This window comes from Manacus vitellinus, unplaced genomic scaffold, assembly GCF_001715985.3.
Source record: "Manacus vitellinus isolate BGI_N305 unplaced genomic scaffold, ASM171598v3 scaffold_22_pilon, whole genome shotgun sequence".
Lineage (NCBI taxonomy): Eukaryota > Metazoa > Chordata > Aves > Passeriformes > Pipridae > Manacus > Manacus vitellinus.
In genome coordinates, this window is record NW_021939632.1 from 4,998,493 (window position 1) to 5,018,951 (window position 20,459).

General features: G+C 41.8%; 1 protein-coding gene across 14 annotated transcripts in view; it reads left to right on the forward strand.

Annotated features, from left to right (window-relative positions):
* CLASP1 (cytoplasmic linker associated protein 1) overlaps positions 1 to 20,459 on the forward strand; it is a 162,348-nt gene that overhangs the window by 137,131 nt on the left and 4,758 nt on the right. For 8 of the 14 annotated variants that reach the window (XM_018072562.2, XM_018072569.2, XM_018072565.2 and 5 more), the window contains 6 exons: positions 2,858 to 3,008; positions 3,834 to 4,080; positions 4,846 to 5,039; positions 5,927 to 6,055; positions 16,306 to 16,512; positions 19,189 to 19,305. In XM_018072562.2, coding sequence (XP_017928051.1) covers positions 2,858 to 3,008; positions 3,834 to 4,080; positions 4,846 to 5,039; positions 5,927 to 6,055; positions 16,306 to 16,512; positions 19,189 to 19,305 — 1,045 coding nt within the window. The remainder of the gene's footprint in view (positions 1 to 2,857; positions 3,009 to 3,833; positions 4,081 to 4,845; positions 5,040 to 5,926; positions 6,056 to 16,305; positions 16,513 to 19,188; positions 19,306 to 20,459) is intronic. The other 6 variants (XM_008922930.3, XM_018072563.2, XM_008922932.3 and 3 more) reach the window with 1 other exon arrangement.

The window sequence follows — 20,459 nt, forward strand, 5'->3', positions numbered from 1 at the left end:
CTCCTGACTTAAATATACCTGTTACCTGAGGAAGGACTAATACATAGTTTTTCCTTCAAACAAGAAGTTCCTAATGAAAAACTATTGAAAGAAAAGCAAAGAATTTTTTCTTTGAGGGCTCAAAATTTGAGAACCTGTGATGTATGAGAGAGAAAATAGAATACAATAGTTGATACCCCTGTAAATACCTGCAGAATTAAAACTTTAATGTTCTGATTCTTCTAGGACACTAAGATATATGTGGAGGGAGATCCATGTTGATTTTTGGAATAAAACTAGTTGAAAATGTTTTTTCTGCCTTTTATTATGTGGCATCAAGTTTTGGAGTTATTTGACATATATTCCAGCCCAGAGCCTGAAAGTGCAAGGAAGTGAGTTACTGTGTACTGCTTGAAGACACTAAACTGTGGATTACTTACGCGTAGTTTGGATTGGAAACAGAATAACAGTTTATGGAAGTAAAATGTATTTCATGTCAGACTGGAAAACTGCCAAATTGTGTCTTGATAAACTCGTAGACAGCTGCATTGATTTTTGTGCAGCAGAAGATGGAAAATAATGTTGTGACATCCGTAAACACTTCTCATTTCTACTCACTTCTTATTCATCCTGTGCCTTTCCTCTAGTTTTCTGCATGGGTCATAATTTTTTTTTTCCTTTTGTGCCTTTTTTTTTTTGTCCTGAAAGGTGAGTGTAGTTCCATTTTATTTTTATTCCCCACATTGTGTTGTCTGTGAAGTATTCCAGTGCACATACTGTCAATAGACATGTGTGTTCACATGTAGAATTTCCATTCATGTAGAACACAGCCATAATGTTATCTCCTGCACAGGCTCAGTCTTGACATATAAAATCTCTGGATTCTTTAGATTTTTATTAAAATGTGGGTTTGTGCTTTGACAAATGCATCGGATTGGTGGCTCTGTTGAGAATTTGCCTTAGTCCTTTAGCACTGAAGAGTCTGTACTTTGTTAACAGTGTAGGGCAAAATTCATCCCTGAGGAAAGATGTGATGATTTCAGCAGAAGATTTAGTGCCAGTATATTAGTAATTATTTATCCTTTTTTTTACCATGAATGTAATTGTGTGACCTTTGGTAAGTTGTACCATCTCTTGGTGTGAGCACACAGGTACAGTCACATGTATACCTTCTAGAATGGTGGTTTCATTGTTGTTTTGTGTATTTGTATGAAGAACCCTTTAAGATCAACTAATTAAACATGCTTGAGCTCAAAACGTCTATTTTTGAGATCATACGAAACAAAGATTTTCCTGTTCCTGCCTGATACTTTTAAAGAAAAACTACCCTCCTTTCTGTCTGGAAAACCATCACAGTGCATTAGTGTTGTTCAGCTGCCTGAAAAGCCCTAAAGACTTCGACTTCTGCAGATTTATGAAGAACTTTTGTTTCCTGATCTTGGTCTGTTCTTTAAGTGGTTTCTTTTTTCTCCCTGACCTGTCAGACACTGTTTCAAGTTGGGGAGTTACTCTTTGGTTTCTTTGCCAGAATACATGGTGCTGATGCTGTGTGAGTGTAGTGCGAGCGCGTTGCTTGGGAGCCAGGGATTATGGCTATTTTCAGTGTGTTAATCTCGAAGGAATTGGGCAACACCAGTTGTATCCTCTGTCTGAAGTTCCCAGGTTTCTTCCAGAAAAAAAGTGGTTCTAGATATTTAATATCCTACCTTTAGTTCTATTGAAAACAGTAATTGTGTACCCAGGATTCAGAAGGGATTTTCTGGTTTGATCCCCTCCCCACTCAACAATTTTTCTTCTGTGGAAAAGAAACACAACTCTTTGATCAACCATCCACCTCCAAGCCCATCCTGTCATCCTTCCCAAACTGTTAAGAAATAGTAATTCACCACTGTAGGGAGCCACTTCTTACCATTTGTTGACAAACAACTTGATGTAAATGTCTAATTTGATCTATTTGCTTCTGGCTCTACTAAGATCTGAGTCTGTACCAGAGAAATTGTTCTCTGTTCTCTGGGTCTATTAATTCAAATTTCTCTTGGAAAACTGATTGTCATGCAAACTCAACTTCTCCTAGATAGACCATTGCCCTGCCAATAATGCCTTTTTAATTTCTTCAAGCTTGTAGAAGCTTCTCATTAGCCAGAAGTTTTAATTTAATCATCTGCCCTTGCATGCATGGCATTTTATCATGGAACTTAATTTTGGATAGCTCCTCAAGGAATCCCAAAACTTTTATGGCTTCATGCTGCTGAAAAATTTCTAAAGAACAGACAGACTGCAAGAAAGCATCAGATTAGTATAAGAGAATTCCCAAACTTAGGTTCAATATTGAAATACATCTTTTACTAAGGCATTGTGTAAGTGGTTTTGGTTTTACTGCTTTATGAATTAAAGTGGGCCATGTTAGACTGAGGTTTATGTCAAGATACATTTTCCATTTAAATCTGTCACAGTTTCATAAATTATTAAACCTAAATTTCGTTGGTTTCATTTCCACCAGCTGTAACAACCCTTTCGGTTCTCATAGTGATGGATTTTATGTTCCTTTTTAAATTACACCTCTACCATGCTGGGGATAGGGTTTTTTGGTTCACAGAAGCTTAGCGCACTTATTGCTATGCAATGTAAGAAACAGTGTACCTGGTTTCCCCTCACTTACAGCAGTGTAACACCACTGATTTCAGTGGAGCTTCTCCTGGATTTAGCTCCTCTTGAGGGAGGACTCAGACCTGAACTCTGCTTTGATTCCATCCGTGTTTTGTTACAAGTCACTGTTAGAAAGGGTACACCAAACCATCTGTCTCTGACTTGTTTTTGTTAACGCTCAGAAGCAGATTCCAATTTCATTTGTAACATTTCATATACGTTTGGTCTTTAGTATGCTGGATTATGACACGGAGAACCTAAATTCTGATGAAATCTACAGCTCTCTTCGTGGAGTCACAGAAGCGATTGAAAAGTTTAGTTTCCGTAGTCAAGAGGACCTGAATGAGCCAATCAAACGTGATGGAAAGAAAGACTGTGACATTGTAAGTATTAGATTTGTTAATGTCCCTAGATAGATGAAATTTTAAAACATTGTGATCAAACCTGGCTGTGGATTGTTAGTATACAAAATCCAGTTATCCCTTCTGTATTCTTACAAGTGTCTTCTGCTTATTGTCTGTTAACTTCTTATACCTTAATTACGGGGTCCCACTAATGTAGTCCCTTGCTCCCTTTGAAGTCTAGCCTCCTGTGAAATGTGCTTACTGGGCTCCTGTTGGAGTCCCATGCAGGCTGGAAACAGTGGTAATGTCCCTCAGGCTCAGCATGGCTCAGAGATGGCTTCTTCATGGAGTGTGCGTCATCAGGTCTATAATGGGAAATGTTAGCTCTTAAAATGCATGGATGGTTTCCCTCACAGGCTTAGGACCTGTAATCACTCCAGGTGCACAGCTCCTGTAGTATCTTATGCTGCATGAATGGGTACACAATTGTCTCCCGTATGTAGTGCCTTTTGTTTTAATGAAATACACAGCCTTCAAGATTTAGGGGAATCTTAAATTTTGATCCTTTCTTAGCAAATTAGTCCTGTACCAGAGCTTATGATCTTTGCCAGTTTTTGCAGTTTTAGAGATTTTAACTTATATTTAGGAATGTTAGTTTAGTGTTATGCCCTGTGATCATGAGGGATTTTTGAGCAGTTGTAGTTATATAAAAGAGGTGGTAATCAGTTATGTAAGTATTATGTATAAGTAATACATATAAATGATTCTATGCCTCTTCCTGTTGGTGAGTGACCTCCAAAAAGCCTACAGCTTCCACAGAATTTGAGTAGTCTCTTATCTTTTTTTCTCTGTTTGATCCTCCAGGTGTCTCGAGATGGTGGCCTTGCTCTCCCTACTGGAGATGTCCGTGGAGGCAGTGACATTGTGGAAGGTGGGAGGATGGCTCTAGATAACAAAACCTCCCTGCTGAACACGCAGCCTCCCCGCGCCTTTTCAGGACCACGTGCTCGAGAGTATAACCCCTATCCTTATGCTGACACCATTAACACGTACGACAAGACTGCCCTGAAGGAAGCAGTGTTTGATGATGACATGGACCAGCTTCGGGATGGTTTGTATCAGCTCCCTCATAAAACTGCAGGAGCTTGCTCCGTTTCTGGTATATTTGTGTATGGGTAGTGCTCTCAGATATGTGCCTGCCTGTGCATGTGTTGTGTATTACCTTGCATCTGAGTTGAGGCTTGATATGAAATACCTTCATGTCTTCATGTCCCAGCAGAACCTCATCTGTGACTATTGAGAAAACGTTATTCCGCGGTTTTGATTTTTGTTTGCCTGAAGTTTCCCTTAAACTAGTCCCTTAAGCATCTACATATATTTGTAGGGACACTATTTTGGGACCTTCCCCTCTTTATGACTGGAATGTTTCACTCAATAGCTTGTTGTTACTAAGTGTTTTACTTTATTTAAGTGGTGCTACACCTCAGCTTAATTCTTTTGCAGTACACTGATGAGTCACTGTACTTTGATCTAAAGGTCATGCATGTGACCACTGGTTTTGGGTGTGTGTGTGTCTGGGAAAAAACCACAGCAGTTCTCATCTTGCAGAAGTAATTGTTGGAACTGGAAGAAATCCAGTCGTCATCTCTTCCTGGTTCGTTAGAAGCCATGTGCAGATTCATGAGCTGTGTTATGAACTCAGGTTATTGTGGGTTAGTCAGATTCTCTTGCCTGCTTGACTGAGGCCACTGGGAATTTGATGCATTTTTTTGGGGGGGCCCTTGTTGCATGCACTTTGTTCCGTAGAGGGTCAGTAATCTTGGCATCTTTGATCTGTTCCTCCTTTCTCCAAATGATTTGCTGCCATTTGTCCTAGAAGGACCCATTGACCATTCGGATTTGGTGGCTGATCTTCTGAAAGAGCTTTCCAACCACAACGAGCGGGTGGAGGAGCGGAAAGGAGCTCTCCTGGAATTGCTAAAGATCACAAGGGAGGATAATCTCGGAGTTTGGGAAGAGCATTTCAAAACCATTCTGCTCTTGCTGCTGGAAACGCTTGGAGACAAAGATGTGAGATGTAGATTTTTGTCTTTACTGTACATTGCTTCATCTGTGGTGATAGTTCCTCCACAGTTTAAATGAAACCTCTGCTCATCAGTGATGCTGCACTGCTTGCTTTTTCTTTTGAAGGTTGACAACTCTAGTTTTCACTGTGTTCAATGATGAGTTTTAAGTGACTCTGAAGTGTACCAGTTTTTCCCCTCCCTCCAGAGCATTACTAATAAATAACTATGAAATTGAACTAGACTCAGAAAAGAAGTTATCTTCTAATCTAGTACAAAAACTATCAACACTTCAATGGTTGTTTCCTTCTGAGTTAGGATAAAGTTACAAGCTCTTAACTGTATTATACCCATGCCCAAAAGAAGGATAAAGGCATTCTAGAAGAAATTAATTTTTTTTCTCTATTTGGCTTAAAGACACGGGGTATTAGATTGCATTGAATGGGTCTCTGTCCCTTACAAAAATGTCATCAAGAACAAGCTGCTTCTGTAGAGGATCTTGTTTTGAAGTATTAAAAATTTATGTTATTATCACAGCAATTGTAATTCTGTAGCAGTGTAGGTGGTTTACATTTTCTCAATCATTGTTCATAGTATAAGCATGAGCTGCTGTAGTTCTACATGTTTAATCATAGCATTATCATGCATTTATCAGAATGGTGACTGTGTCAGAATGGTTCATTCTTGTATCTGTGAGAACAGTCATTTCATGTGGATTTTTGTGCAAGAGCGAGCAAGGAAACCAATTCTGAATTTTTGTTACTTTGATTACACTGCTCACTCCACTGGAGCTGATAAAGTAAGATTTCTGGTGGCATAGGGAGCCATGAGAATTTACTTCTAACTACGATTTTGAGAAGTGACCTTTTCTAACATGGATTCTTCTTGACACAGCATTCAATAAGAGCCCTGGCACTGCGAGTCCTGAGAGAGATCTTACGGAACCAGCCGGCAAGGTTTAAGAACTACGCAGAGTTGACTATCATGAAAACACTGGAAGCACATAAGGATTCCCACAAGGAGGTGAGTGAGCCTTTCAGTGTTGCTACTGGGAAAGCAATATGGACCTGCTGAAGAAATGCCTGTGAGACTTAACAGGAAAACTTGTTGACCCATCTTGACAATAGAACAGATTGATATTAAATCTCCCAAGAAGAGACAGATTTTTTCATGCTGAAGCAGTGAGGAAAAAAGTTGGGACCAACAGAGCTATTTATGTGGACTTGGAGTTACAGGGAATTGTCGACCACCGTTAATCAGCTTGCCAGCATTTCCTTGCACATTCTGGGAGAGGCTCAGACACTGTAGTAGAAAACTGCATGTTTCATTATTTTTTGGAGAACACTGGGGGCACTGTGCTGCCTCTGTCTGTAACAGGTAAGGATAGAAAATGTACTAGAGAACACAAAGGCCATACTTAAGCAGAATTGTGCGTGAAAATTGAATGGTGAAATTGGGCTGTGCTGGAGAACAGGGAACTGGTGAGTAACAGGAGAAAGAGGACATGCTGCAGGGGCAGAGGAAGAAGCAAAGAGAAGGGTGAATGGCATTTTCCTTTTGTGAGAGAACTCGTGTAAAACTGAAAGTATTCTGGAGTAAAGCAAGAGCAAAGGGACATGATAACGTTTGAAGTAGATCAATTCAAATTACATTTAAAGTCAAACTTTGTAGATGGACTTCCAAGCTGGATCTTTTAATCTACCTTGTGCATGTTGCAAGTTTGAACTAAACCTTGGAAAGCGCTATCAGAATTTCTCTATATGTCTGTGATGGCTTTGTTCTCTAAGACCTTGCTTTGAAATCTAAGACATTTATTCTCCTCTGCAACAGGATTGTCCTAAGCTAGCAATTTTGGGCGTCTCTGTCTGAAGAGATTTGGCCATGAAAAGATCATTGTATAGATCAGATTGCTTTAGAGCATTGTGTAACTGGCACAAGGTTATGTTAGCTGTAGGTAGCAGAAACTGTACTGCCTAAAAATCAAAACAAAAAACACCCTCAAGGAAAGAAACTAACAGGCTGAATTTCTTTAAAATGCAAAAGCAGAAAATGTTTAATCCTTTAGCAAATGAGGACTGCCCTACTCTGCCTACTGTCCTCTCCCTGATTCAGAGCCTTTGCACCCCTGTCATTTTCAGTTCAGAGTAATAAGAAGCAGTTGTAAATTGATTTCCTGATAAAGCAGTCAGACAAAACATTATGTTCTGAAGGAGTGGCTTTTATTGGCAAGTTTTCCTGCTAGCATGTTTCTCAGTTCACCTTGACTCATTGCCCTTTGTATTTGTTGCCTGAGAGTCCTCCAAAACTGCTATTTCTGTCAGAATTCACTGTCCTTGTGGGACTGATGGGTTTTGTAGAAATCAAGAACAGTGTTGAAAATATTATTCTTTTTGCCTCTCTACTCCCCACAGTATGTTCTTCATGCTTGTGGTGTGGAAAGGTTCTTCAGGATTTACATGAGGTGCCTGCCAAGGAAAAGCAATGGATAAGTCTGCTACAGAGAAAGTGAAGCTCATGCTAGGAATGAAGAGATGGGAGTTTGTGGCACTCCTTTATAGAATAATTGAGGTGTATTGCTATCAGGAAGTAGCTGCTGTGCTGTACATAGCATGACTTTGATTTACCATGGTTTTACATAGCATCTTCATAATGAAAAATCAGCTGCTGCAATGGGACCTTTGTGTGACAGCTCTCATAGTAGAACATTGCAAGAATATTCTTATTTTCCTCCCTGTTGTGTGTGTAACTGTATTGAGTGGGGACACTGGTGCTGGATTTTTTGTTCTGTGTGTGTTTTCTGATCCCTGTGTAAACGAAGCTCTCAAAACCATGATGCAGCCCATGAAAGGCATCATCTGTCTCTCAGTAGACTGAGAATATCAGCATTCCTGAAGTTAAGACAGGTACCTGCACTTGAGCTAGGGTAAAGATATACCTGGGAATATGCTTTAGGTAGTTTTACCTGTAGCTGGGATTTGCTGATTCAGTTTAAGTGTGTGAAAAATTAACCTAAGAGTTCATTTGGGCATGGCCCAGTTGGTCAAACTCCTAGCTCTGGGCTAGAAGGTCACAAATTCCCTTCCCATGGTGGCCCTTCAGCTCGCTCTCACTGCTGACTTTGCAGCACTGCTCTCTCCAGGAAAGGCAGAGGAGCTGCCCTTTGACTGGATCCCACTGAGCAGAAGATTAAGTGAAGATTCACCAATTTGTGATTGAAGGACAACTCTCAGCTTTCAAAGAATAGCTGAAGAAGGAAGGGAAGATCTGAACAGTTTGTTCTACAGTTTTCTTTTTCTCTGTATCAGAGCAATACTAAAGGCAGTGGTGTTAGTGTCCTTAGACTACACAAAATACAGTCTTCCTCTGGACTGTAAGAAAGGCTGCTATATCATTTAGTTATTTGTGCCAGTGATGTCCTGATGTCACTCCAGAACTTGTTATATTTCTGGATGCTTCTGCCTTGTAGTAGAAGACAGGAGTGATCTCTGTTTATGGTTTGAGATCCTTTGGAGTGCAATAGGCTGTGTAAGTTAGCTGTGTAAGTGTCTGTTCTGAGCAAGGTGTATATGTTTCAGTCTTTCTTACTTGAATTTCCCCTTCACCACAGGGACTGCTAATTGCTTCAAGTTACTGCTCACATTTTCAATTATGTTTGACGCAGAGAGAATCAGTCTAAAGTGACCAAGCAAAGGGAGTTCGAAGAGGAGCACAGTACAGAACTGGTAATCTTGGGTATTGTCTCCAAGAAGTTGTTCTACTAAGAGGCAGTTCTTTGGAAATCAAGAAGGTTCATTTAGCTACCCAAATTTCAATATTGCTGTTGTTCAGCATGGCCAGGAGAGATCAAATGATGAATTAAAACCAACACATTCACCAAATAGCAAATATCACCCCCTACCCAACTGAGTGCTGATACCTAGTTAAAGATTTTTTTGAAACAAGAAGAACTGTGTGGTTTTATTCTAGATTATATAGTTGGAAGTATCAAAGCAGTGTTAGCATAGTTAGATATTTTGGGATGCCTGGATAATTGACTGTTTTTCCAAGTCCAAAGAGAAGTCTTTAGACAGTTGAGTCTTTGCCATGGTTAGAAGTCTTCTGCCTTCTTTTGCTGAAGGCAAGGTCTGGGATCAGCAGAGCAGCGCAGCTAAGAGCACCACATTTCCACGCAGGGACACAGGAAAACTTGGTACCTGGAGTTGGAGGCTGAGTCTCACCTTGTTCTGAGTGCAAATGCAGGAGATTAGCAAAGCACAAACCTCAATGGCAGGTCAGAATTAATGTAACCCTAGGCTACAGACTAGAAGACTCTGGGTTGGGATCCACGTTTAGTTTGCATTTTTTAACTTCATCATGTTTTTATACTGTTTGTAGTATAACAGTCTATTCAATGCTGTTGATTTAATGGGGTGATGTGAAGAGTGAAGCCTGCTTCAGTCATAACTGGAAATATTTATGGGGGTTGACGTGTAAATGCCTTTCACTTACTTTTGGAGCATTAGAACATAATTGAAGTTGTGGATGGTATTAAATCTTGTTGATTTTTATCAGTCTTTGTTTGGAGTTATTTGGAAGAGAACCATCTTTCTGTTGCCAATTAGTTAATATTAACTCATTTGTTCCAGTGTAGTTACTCACCCATAACTAAGGAGAGATGCTGCCTGCTGACCCAATACCATTGATATGACATTGCTTTGGATTCATACCAGCAAAATGAGGATAATTTCTTATTACTGTGTATATTAAAACAGAAATAGTTCATTATCTTGGGAATCAGCTGCAAAATGAAAAATCATAGGATAGCTAATTCCCTGCTTCTGTCTCTGCCATTCTGTTTTTCTCTGCCGCTAAGCCTATAGACTTAACAGATGTGTATTTTCTGTGTGTAAGGAAAAAATACTGTGCCATATCTTAGATATCTAATTTCTGTATTTTATTATCTAGAAGGTCCATAAGCATAATTTATATGTAACATTCTTTGTTGTAACCCTCTAAAAGAGGGAGAAAAAGAAGAAATCACAGTTATCCATTAGCTATATATAATTTTTATTATCTGCTGAGGTGCTTTTAGATTGGCCTCTGGCTTTTATAGGATTTATAACTGTCCTCTGATGATGGTACGATCTATGTAGGTTTCTGCAAAATTTAGCTTGCTAAAGAAGAAAAGCACTAAATGATCGCAGTCTTGAAGATTAATTGTTATATAGACCGTGCTGGAAGCTGCCAAGCACTGCAGCTGGGCAGTCATTGATGTTTCATAATATATGTTTATGTGCTCTATTTCCCAACACATTTCAAATATTTAGTGCACAGGAGAAGCAGCCTAATCTACTTCATCTCTGAATCCCTTATAAAAATCATATTGTTTTTTCATCTGCTTAGCACTCCCCATTGCTGAGGCCACTTCCTGCTTTGAAACCAAGTCCGTAATTGTTTGTTCCTGTCTGGATCAGACTAAAGCCTTCGGGGATGGGAGTTTACCTGGCTGGGTATTGGTAAACCTCCATCCCCTCCAGCTTAGATTATACAGGCTTTAAGTAACCACCTCTAGATGGCAAAAATTGGCTCAAAAACATAGCCACATGCCTCGTAAGCATCAAAGCAAAACCTTATTCTTTTGCTTAATAAAATTCTCTGGTTCTCTGTGTGTTTCACAATAGTGTACAAAGCCTCAAAGCCTTTTCAGTGGGGCAGCCTTTCACCTGCACTGCCTCATCCTCTCTTTCTGCAGAGACAGTGTAACTAATAATCATGGCAAAGCACTCCAGCTTGAGGTTCTACCTGCAGCTCTCATCTAGGTGTGCAGGTGCTGCTTTGCTGAGATCCCAGCTTGTTACACTGATGCCCTGTGCAGCCCATGAACCTGGCATATTCTGCCTAAGGTGAGTCAGGGCATATTTTTCTTTCCTTACTTACCAGTAGTTTGTGTCACTTCGAAGCAGAAATGAAATTACCAAAACTCTTTAGAAAGCTGCTGCATATTGCCCAAGAGCATATGGCTGCTTGCTGCAGCCATCAGGCAGCAAACATCATCTTAATGCACTGAGAAGTAGCTGAACAGAAGAAATTAAGTGGAAGAGATGGAGTCTCAGTTCTGGTTGTCTTAAGTGAACAGGATCCCATGGCTGCTGTGCACTGTGAACCAGGCAAAGCAGTGGGAATTGTCGTCTAAAGTTTGTCCAGCAAATTTTGTTGAACTTTGATGCCAATGTACTTTTCTATTAAAAGAAAAGGATATGTGACAGGTGACTACTGTCCTGTTCACAGTTGCTAATACTGCACATCAGCATATCCCCTCCCACTGAAATGAGGAAACTTTTCATGTGCATATTCCTGGGACCGCCTAACCTGTTACTTTGAAGCTCACACCTTGACAACATTAAGGAAGACATTGCTAGAGGTGAACTGTCTGTGTGCTACACCTCTCTGGCTTTGTGCATGTGAATATGGTTCCTTCCCTAAAGCAAACTGGGTGGAAGTATAAAAATTTCTCTCTTTTGTGCAACTCACTAGAAAAGTCTTTAATGCACCACAGATGTCTTTCAAGGAACCCACCAGCAAACACAGCTTAGGTTATGCCAGCAGAAGTCAGGCTGAATCTAGTCTCCAGTGTGTAGAGCATAAGGTAAGGGTTTGGAAAGGAGAAAAGCCTGCTGCTTTAAGGCCAAGAGCTATCTCCTAGATCTGCATTCTTGGGCTGCCTGCCCTGTGTTGAGCGATGTCAAACTAACCAGTTCAAGCCATGGTTTGCTCAAAGTTTTTACTGGGAGGTAAAATCATGTTTGTGACATACCTTACACACAGCTTAGTGTCTGTATTTTTAAAGCACTGCAGGGCTCTCTCTGGTCTTTCACATCTTGCTTCATAGCCACCCTTTTGAACCTGCTGCTTCCAACTGCCATCATCATTTCATGTCTTTGCTAGTTTTCTTTTGTATCTCTGAGATCCCTGAGAATAATTATATTAGGTCAGACAAAAAGCTTGCTTCACTTGATATTTTACCTGACTGACTGTCAAGAAGAAAGCATACAGTGATGCTTCCCTGTGGATATTCTTCCTCCTTCCAGCTGTCTGAAGCTTAAAGCCTTCCCATGTGAATGGTTCTGCCTGACTCTCTGTGTGTGGTGGCCTTTTTAGTCCTTTTGTAAACTTGTCGTACTTTTAATCCTGTTGTGACAGTGAGCTCCCCAGTCTGAGTATGTAGCAGATAGCACCCTTTCATTTTCTTGGATTTCATAGCTGCTGCTTACTGTGGTGTTACTGCTAGTGTGAGTCATTCCTGTCACTTCCAGATGTGTATGTGTGGGTCTTGCCTTCAAAGATGGGAGGAAGACCTGTTGCTTGGTGCTGTTTTTTAATTTCTCCCACTCCTTTTAATGTTGTTTCACTCTGCTGATCAGGTTAAACCCCTGGTTAAAAAAGATATTTGATTTTTTTGATATTGTATGGTATGTACAACTTGCAAGTCACAAGTGTTGTGCCTCATGGCAAAATATCTTTGCTAAACTTTACAATAATTGCATGTTTTTGTTGCCAAATGACCTGACAGTTGGTATCTTTTGATAATGTGCTGTCCTGTGTGTGGGAATGCTGCTGATTTCTCTGGCATTACGAGGTGAGCAGGATTCAGAGCGGGTTGGGTGAATACTCAGGGACATGCTTCCCCTCATGGGATGCAGAGTCCCTCTGAATGGCTGAATGTTTTGCTAAAGCCAGAAGGAAAGACAGGGCTGGTGCTTGCATTGCAGAACAGTGGCATTTGGCCTTCTGTGCCAGCAGGGATGAATTTGTCTTTTTGGCTCACTTTCCACTGATGTCCTACCCTTTCCTACACCCTGTCGCCTGCCCATCCTTCCCAAGGGAACCAGGAACTAGTTACCGATGGAGGCGGATTCAAGCAAGCATGTCAGCACATGCTTTTGAATCCTGTTGATGTCAGTGAGACTTCAGCATGTTATTAATCATATGCTCAGGGGTTTGCTGAAGTGTGGCTGAGATGCAGGCACTGTCTGCCAGATGTGCTCATGGAAGGCTTGGAAGTCTCCCTGGTGTTGTCACATTTACAGGCTAATGTCAGCAGGAAGCATACTGGACATGTGTAATACATCCTTCTGTGTTCAGGGGGAAGGCACTGCAGGGAGAAGGGACGTGAAATACCAAACCACTGTGTAAATGTGGCCAGATCCTTGCTAGAAGTGGGCAGCTATGCTGGAAGGAGGACTGGCAGGAGCATAAATAATTCCTGCATCTCCACAACTTTCCTTGCTCACCTTATGATATGCAAAATATGTGTGATCTTTATTGCTATGGGACCATTTCTTATTTTGTGAAAAATTACAACTGTATTTTAATGCCCCTTGTGCTTGGAATTGGTTAATAGGCTTTTTAAGAAAAGATTTTGTCTCATGCACTTGCCTCATACCTTCAACTTAATATGCATGGTAAACTGTATGCAAACAGGATATGGACTTGAAACCCAGACAGAATACTCAGTGAAATTTTTACCTACTTTTTTTTTTTTACAGTAGTGTATTTTAGGTCAGAGTCTGACCATGAGTGCATACTAAAGTATTGTTGCTTTATAACGAAGAGGATATAAGATTTGGGGTTAATTTTCTCTTAGTGTGTTGTGGTATATGTGCAAGCTTTTCTTTCTGAGTGTGTTTGAAAACATTTACCAACAGTATTGGCATTGTTGCAAAACAAAATCCCAAGTGTTTGTGTCCAAATATTTGTAGTTGGGGCTTTTTAGCCAGTGGCTTGTTAGTGAATGTAGTTAAATTGATTGCAAGATACCAGAGCTCTCTGTAAGTCCACTGCATTGTTTGTGGAAAGCAGACATCAGAAACTGCAGTGCCAGGAAGTGGATTCCTTTAAAGGAGACCTTCTGGGAGCTCCTGACTTCATCCACTCCAGCAATTCAACTCTGTGGTATCAAAGCTTGGTGTTAGGTTTCCCTTAAGTACTGGGTTGTTTCTCTCCTTTGCCAATAAAATCCCATAGTGCTTGCTCCTAAGCTAGTACTAACTTATGTGGAAAAATTACTAACTTTCATTCTTCTTACATGTGAAATTGAAGAGGAATTAGCAAAGAAATAGCTGGAAGAGGGAAAACTTGCTGGAAGTGGGAAAGCACGCTTTTTGTTCTACATGGTTTCTCATTCACAGATCTTTGAGGATGAAACTTTTTTAGTGCTGACCACATTGTGGATTGCCACTCTTTTTGGAATATGTTTTAATATTCTAATTAAATGTGGAGAAAGGCCTGAAGTAAATGGAGCATTTGGACAGTTTTTCTTCTGAAAATGGGGCATCGATACAGAAGCAGTCAAGATCTCACCATCCTGCCTCTACCTTGCTCGCATGCATTATTTGTGCTGTATGAAGTATCTGAAATCACGTTCACTGTTGGATCTGCTTTAGAGAATGCCAGAAGTCAAGTGGATGACTTTTATTATTTCCTGGGTATACAAGTGTCTTGTGCCATTCCTGTTTCAGGGAGGTAGCTGTCAGCACATCTGCAAGATTATTGTTAGTACTGTGGCTGTGATACAAAGACTGTGGGTGAATCAGGCTTTGTAGATGGAGATGATCTCTTCTAGTCACACTGTTCATTGCTGCTATCTTGAAAGTCAGTTAAACCTTTCAGGAAAATATTTTATAGTCCAGACAGGGAGACATTCTTATCCTAGTGAGACCTGAGATGAACTTCCCGATATTCCTGATTCATGCATTATCCACAATAGTTGCTTAAAAATAATGAAAGCTTGTCTTCTTTTGAGGCTTTGCTAGAGGTACATCCATGAGTTGCCTCAGTCAAACAGAAATCCCTGAGTTTTATACCATCACAGTGTGTGGAAGAGGAGAATGAGGCAAATTCAGCAGATATGGCTTCAGTCTAAGTGACAGTGATGGCTGGATTTATTTGCATTTTTGTGATTCGCCTGGGACAGATTTACTAGTGCTGGTTGCAAAACATTGACTTCAGACAACCCCAGGTAGCTCAGTTTAGGAGGAGTCAGAGAACCAGTGTTGGGCACCTGACCATCCCACACAATCAGGAAAGAGGGGATGCCTTGAAAGTCCGTATTACTGCTCCTGGGCTCAGGGTTAGGGACTGCCTGGGGCTAGCTGGGAGATCCTAAACATGAGGATGCTTCTTTCTTCTTAAAACTGAGGTGTTGGATTTAAGTCTGCCCACTGGGGCATCTCTGTTCACGCAGGATTTACCCTCCCTTAAAAGTCAACCCTGAACACAGGGGAGAAAGCATCCTCCATCTTTTGTATTGTAATAAGAACATGAGGAGCAAAAGGCGTGTTATTTGTGGCCAGGAAGAGTGCAACCAAGAGAAAGCTTCATTTTGTTGCCTGGCAATTAGCACAGACACTTGAAAAAAAGAAAACCTGCCTTCCCATCCTGTTCTTTTTTATCCAATTACTGCAGAATGTGAAATGAATAAATTCTCATGGGAGGAGAGACCAGATTTGGGTCTTTCCTCTTTGAACTAGCTGTCCTACCTGCTGGGGAAGAGTGAAAGTTGTTAATTTGCCTTGCCTTGATGGAAGAACGGAGTTGAATTTAGGATCTCCCTTGCTTTATGTGACTGCTTTACAGTATGGGCTAGTTGCAAAAGGTGAGTGGTACTGCTGTTTCCACTTGTTCTTCCTGCCATTTTGTATAGTGATCCCACTTACATGTTCTGAGAGTGCAGCTGCCCAGTCAGGGACGCCCTAAAGCCTGTTTGTGTCTGTAGCCTGGTTTTGAATACAGCATGGTCTATTTGGGAAATGGCAGGACACTGCTGTGTAGCCGTAGATGTCTCAGCTTGGGCACCCAAGCACTTGGCAGGTGAGATACTAAAAGGTGCAAGAGTGCCATGCAGGGTGGTGTTTAAGAAGATAAATTTTGTATAAGTTTAAGCTAGTGGGTTTAGGTTCTTTGACAGTGGCTGGAGAGATGTCATCCTCCTGCTTCTCTTGGGATGGGAGTGCCTATCTGTCTTAGGTGACAGGTGATTTTTTTCAAAGTAGACACAACTTATGACACAGTTACATTAGGCAGGATGGACATCTTGCCACTGGCTGGAATAAAGATGTCACTGGAGGCAAAAGATATGAATTCTCGGAGTCGGTCACCGCTCGATAGAGCCTCCTGCAGATCTGTTAATGAACATCGCCAAGCATATCCTGACAGTCATTCCCAGCACACTCCAGTGGTGCTGGCTGTCAAGTGTGACCTCGTTAACATAAGGGTTTGCTCTACTTTCATTTCAGGTCGTCAGAGCTGCCGAAGAAGCTGCTTCCACGCTGGCGAGTTCCATCCACCCTGAGCAGTGCATCAAGGTGCTTTGCCCCATCATTCAGACTGCAGATTATCCAATTAACTTGGCTGCCATCAAAATGCAGACAAAAGTCATTGAGAGGATTTCCAAGGAATCGTTGCATCAGCTCCTACCTGATATCATTCCTGGGTTGTTACAGGTACAGAATCCTATGTCACTGCTCCTGAGCACAAATAAAATTGAGTAATTTGTTAGGTCTGTGACCTGAGAGAAAATAATGGACTCTCTGGAGCCAGATTTTGGTAAATTAAAGTTTTAAACCCTTAATTTTTGGTAAATTAACGTTTTTGTATTTGAGTTTTTGATGGTTTTAGTGTTAAGGAAAAGAAAACTCAGGGTCCTATGTGTATATTCCACAGTTAGATGACTTGGCCTGAGTCCTAAATAAGCCAGTAGCAGCCATGTAATAAATGTGAGAGTAGGGGTTAACAACATCTTATGCTGTCTCTGTGCATCTTGTAGTCCCCTTGAATTCTGCTGAGCTGTTCTGTGCTTTGATGGTACTTTGCAGTTGAATTTGAATCCCAGCAGGCAGGCTGCTCCTTTCTTCTTGCCTCTCTGAAACTACCCGCTGACTTCATTCAGCCTCTTTTTCATAACCCTCTCAGGCTGGGTGGGGAGCTGTGTTTTTGTCAGGGCTGGGGCTTGGTTTTACATTGTGAATTTAGTTTTGAGCACTGGCTGTAGCATGTTGTCTTCTGGTTCACTGCACAAGCAGCTGGTGGTGCCAGCAGTTGGGATGAGGCTGCAAGCAAGAAGAAAATAAGGGAAGTGGCAGTGAAGGAGGAAAGGGATTATGTGTGTCTATAGGGGAGAGATTGTTACAGTAACAAATCAGTCAGTGTGAAAGGGAAGACATGTTTGTGTGGGTAAGACTTCCATGGAGAAATGGGATAAAGAAGCCTTTGGGGTGAGCATAAAATGTTGGAAGGACAAGAGCAAAGTCAGAAATTCCCCTTATGCATCCTAGTATTCATCCCAATTTTGTAGTGTCAGTTCTTGCAATTCTTTTCTTAATTACCAGCTTCCGGGAATTGGACAATTCTGTATTGATCTAAACTTTTGTTGTAAAGTGGTTTTAGCCATAACTGTTGGAGGCAACATGAACAGTGAAGCTTTGCTGCACTGGAAAAGTTTGGGAGCAGCATGTCTTTAAAAAGGCTGTTATGTCTTCTTAAATTGCTTCCATGTCTCTAAATGGTTCTTGTTTCAGAGCCTAGTTTGTCAGTGATATTTCCTTACCTTAGAAACTCATAGTGATCGAAGAACTCTACTCCTTACATTTGGGAAGTATTTTGGGATCCTGGCTGAAGGTCTGTGTGTGGAGAGTATCACCTTTATGCTTGTTTCCCACGCTGAGGGTACTGCAAGAGTGGTGAACAGGCAAGGAGTGTCAGACAGCAGCAGTATGAGCACAAGTGTGCAGCTCCACAGCCTGGAGTGGGGGATCTCTGGGAAAGAACAGGGCTTGGCAGGGAAGAGCTGTGGTGCTTGCCCTGGTCCTGATGAGGAACCCTGGCTCCCTCGGAGCCTGAGGGATGAAACTGAGCTGCAAGGGACTCTCCCATGCACTGCCTCTCAATACTCTCAGGCCACAGAGAACTTTGAGCCTATATCATCTCCTGAGTGAACACTCCAACTGGCGAGCTGCTAAATTAAATGCCAGGAGAAGAAGCAGCTGCTGCCTTGCAGCAATTTGGCAGATGGAGAGGTGGGGTGACAGTCCCACTGGCACAGACAGAGCAGGCTCTGCCAACCCAGTGCCCACCAGGATGCAGTCCTCTCAGACCTCAACACCACATGGATCTGCCTGCCCCTATGGGAGCAATTTGGGATGCACATGTAAGAATAATCTCAGGCCCACAGGGAGACTTGAGGTCAAGGAGAGGCAACTGGTGGGTTTGGGAGCCTTTGGGTTGGGACCCACGGGGACCCTGCTTCCCAACTGTCCTCCCAGCAGTGGATTGTGTTCCTCTGCTGTGGGCCTGGCTTCAGCCTTTCCTCTACCTCGATCTTCAATAGCTTGGTGTTTCTCTGAGCTCACTGAGGTCTTCTGTTTTTGTAACTCAGTGCTTTGTGGGATTTCAGACTGTCATTTTGGGCTGTACTTTGGCCCTGCAGTTAGAACAGCCCAGCTATGCTGCATCCCTCCTCTGGCTTTCCTGGCAGAGATCACCCTGCATCCGGAGGAGCCAGCATCCCATAGGCTAAAGTGATGTCTGTGTTTCTCATGGGATGGGATGGGATGGCTGCTGAGTGATGAATCTTTGCCCAAGTTTGGGACTGATGTCACCAGCTGCTCAGTGACCTGGTGGCTGGCCTAAGCCCTGCTCAAGCTGCCAGAGATCAGCACACATGCAGGGGTCTTTCAGCATTTTCTTTCCTGTGGTATTTCCTACCTGATAGGTAGGCTCCTCTCCAAGAAGCCCTGACCATCCAGGATAGCACATGGTTGTCTGAACTGAACACAGAAGTGTGTATATCTGACAGATTCCCAAGCTCATGTTAGGAAACTGTGTGTTTAACATTAAATAGCATTAAATTGTTATTTAATGCTGTAAATAACAAGATATTAATAACCTAGGACAGCAGTAAGTAATAACAGAAGGAGCAGATAGATGTACTGGGTGATTGCATTCTCTTGCTCTTCAGGTATTCAGGTAGCAAACTGTTACGTTAAGCAGGACCTTTCTGTTGATATGTTAGTAGAAGGGCCAACCACATTTACAAAATGGACATCAGCTCTGTAGTATATTGCTCAGGAAGGATGTTGGGGAGTGCTCTTTGTCTTCTGACCCTTTGTCTTGTTTCCTAGGGCTACGATAACACAGAGAGCAGTGTCCGTAAAGCCAGCGTGTTTTGCTTAGTGGCAATTTATTCAGTAATTGGAGAAGAACTGAAACCTCATCTCGCACAACTCACAGGAAGCAAGGTACAGGAGTAACGTGTGTCTGATGTTTTGATACTGCAAGCTGTTCTGCTGGCTATTACTAGCTGCAAGAAAAGTGGTTTCACTGCAGCTCTGGGTCAAGTTCCCTGTACTCTTGTTAAATTTTATCTCACCCTGACAAATACCACTAGAGCAGCACAACACTTCAGCAGTGTGAGCATTTGAAATCCCACTAAGAAAATTTTGATGGGGTTCAGAGATTGGTTTCATTTGATCCTTGATTTAACTGCAAGCTGCCACTGAGCAGGTCCTTTCCACTCCAGCCATGTTTGCCTTGCCCCTTTGGTGTTGCATCCAAGGGCAACTGTGCAGTGTGTTGGATCAGCTGCTGCTCTGGCTGAAAACCAGATCTGCAATACAAATTAAATACCTTTCAGTCTGCCCTGTGGCTACACAGGTAACCTGGTGCAGAGAGTGATGGGAATGCATGGCAGGGATGGTGGGAGAGCAGACCCTCTCAGCAGCATGTTTTGATTAGGGCTGGTAGACATGCAGGTAAAGCTTCACTCTTAATAGCACTGCACATGGGTCCCTTTTCTTCTGGGACAACAGCAAGCTCAAGTGGCCCTTCAAAGGACTTTGTACCCTGGAGTCAGGCTAGCTGCAAAATTCAGATTCTGATCTGATGCTGCAAGTGAAACCAAGCCCGTAATTCAGTTCTGTCCTTCAGACAAGAGCTGGCCTTTTGTGTTGAAGCGGGTGGTGTTTGCTTGCTTTTCAGAGCTGCTTGAGAAGCCATCATAAAATTTTTTTCTCCTGTCTGAAGTCATCATACACAAGATTTCTATGTAATTTTAAGATGAATTCTGTATTTTTTGTTTCTGAAATAGATCTCTGTATGTGAATAGCTATTTAGATCAGAGGGCTTCATTCTGTCATTTTGAAGCAATAATTTCTTTCATTGGTAGGAAGTGTGATGTAGGGCAAAACAACCTGAGACTGAGACACTTGGATTTTATTTTTGTGTGGAGTTGTCTTGTCCTTAAACAAATTACTTGTGCCTCCAAATTGCTCTGGAAAGAGACAACTATGGGTGCTGAGGTTTGCCTCATTACATTTGGGCTGTTAGGAAATTCCCCTATAAAATGTTGTAGAGGGTTTATTATCCCAGTATCCTTGGTGCCATGGACTTACTC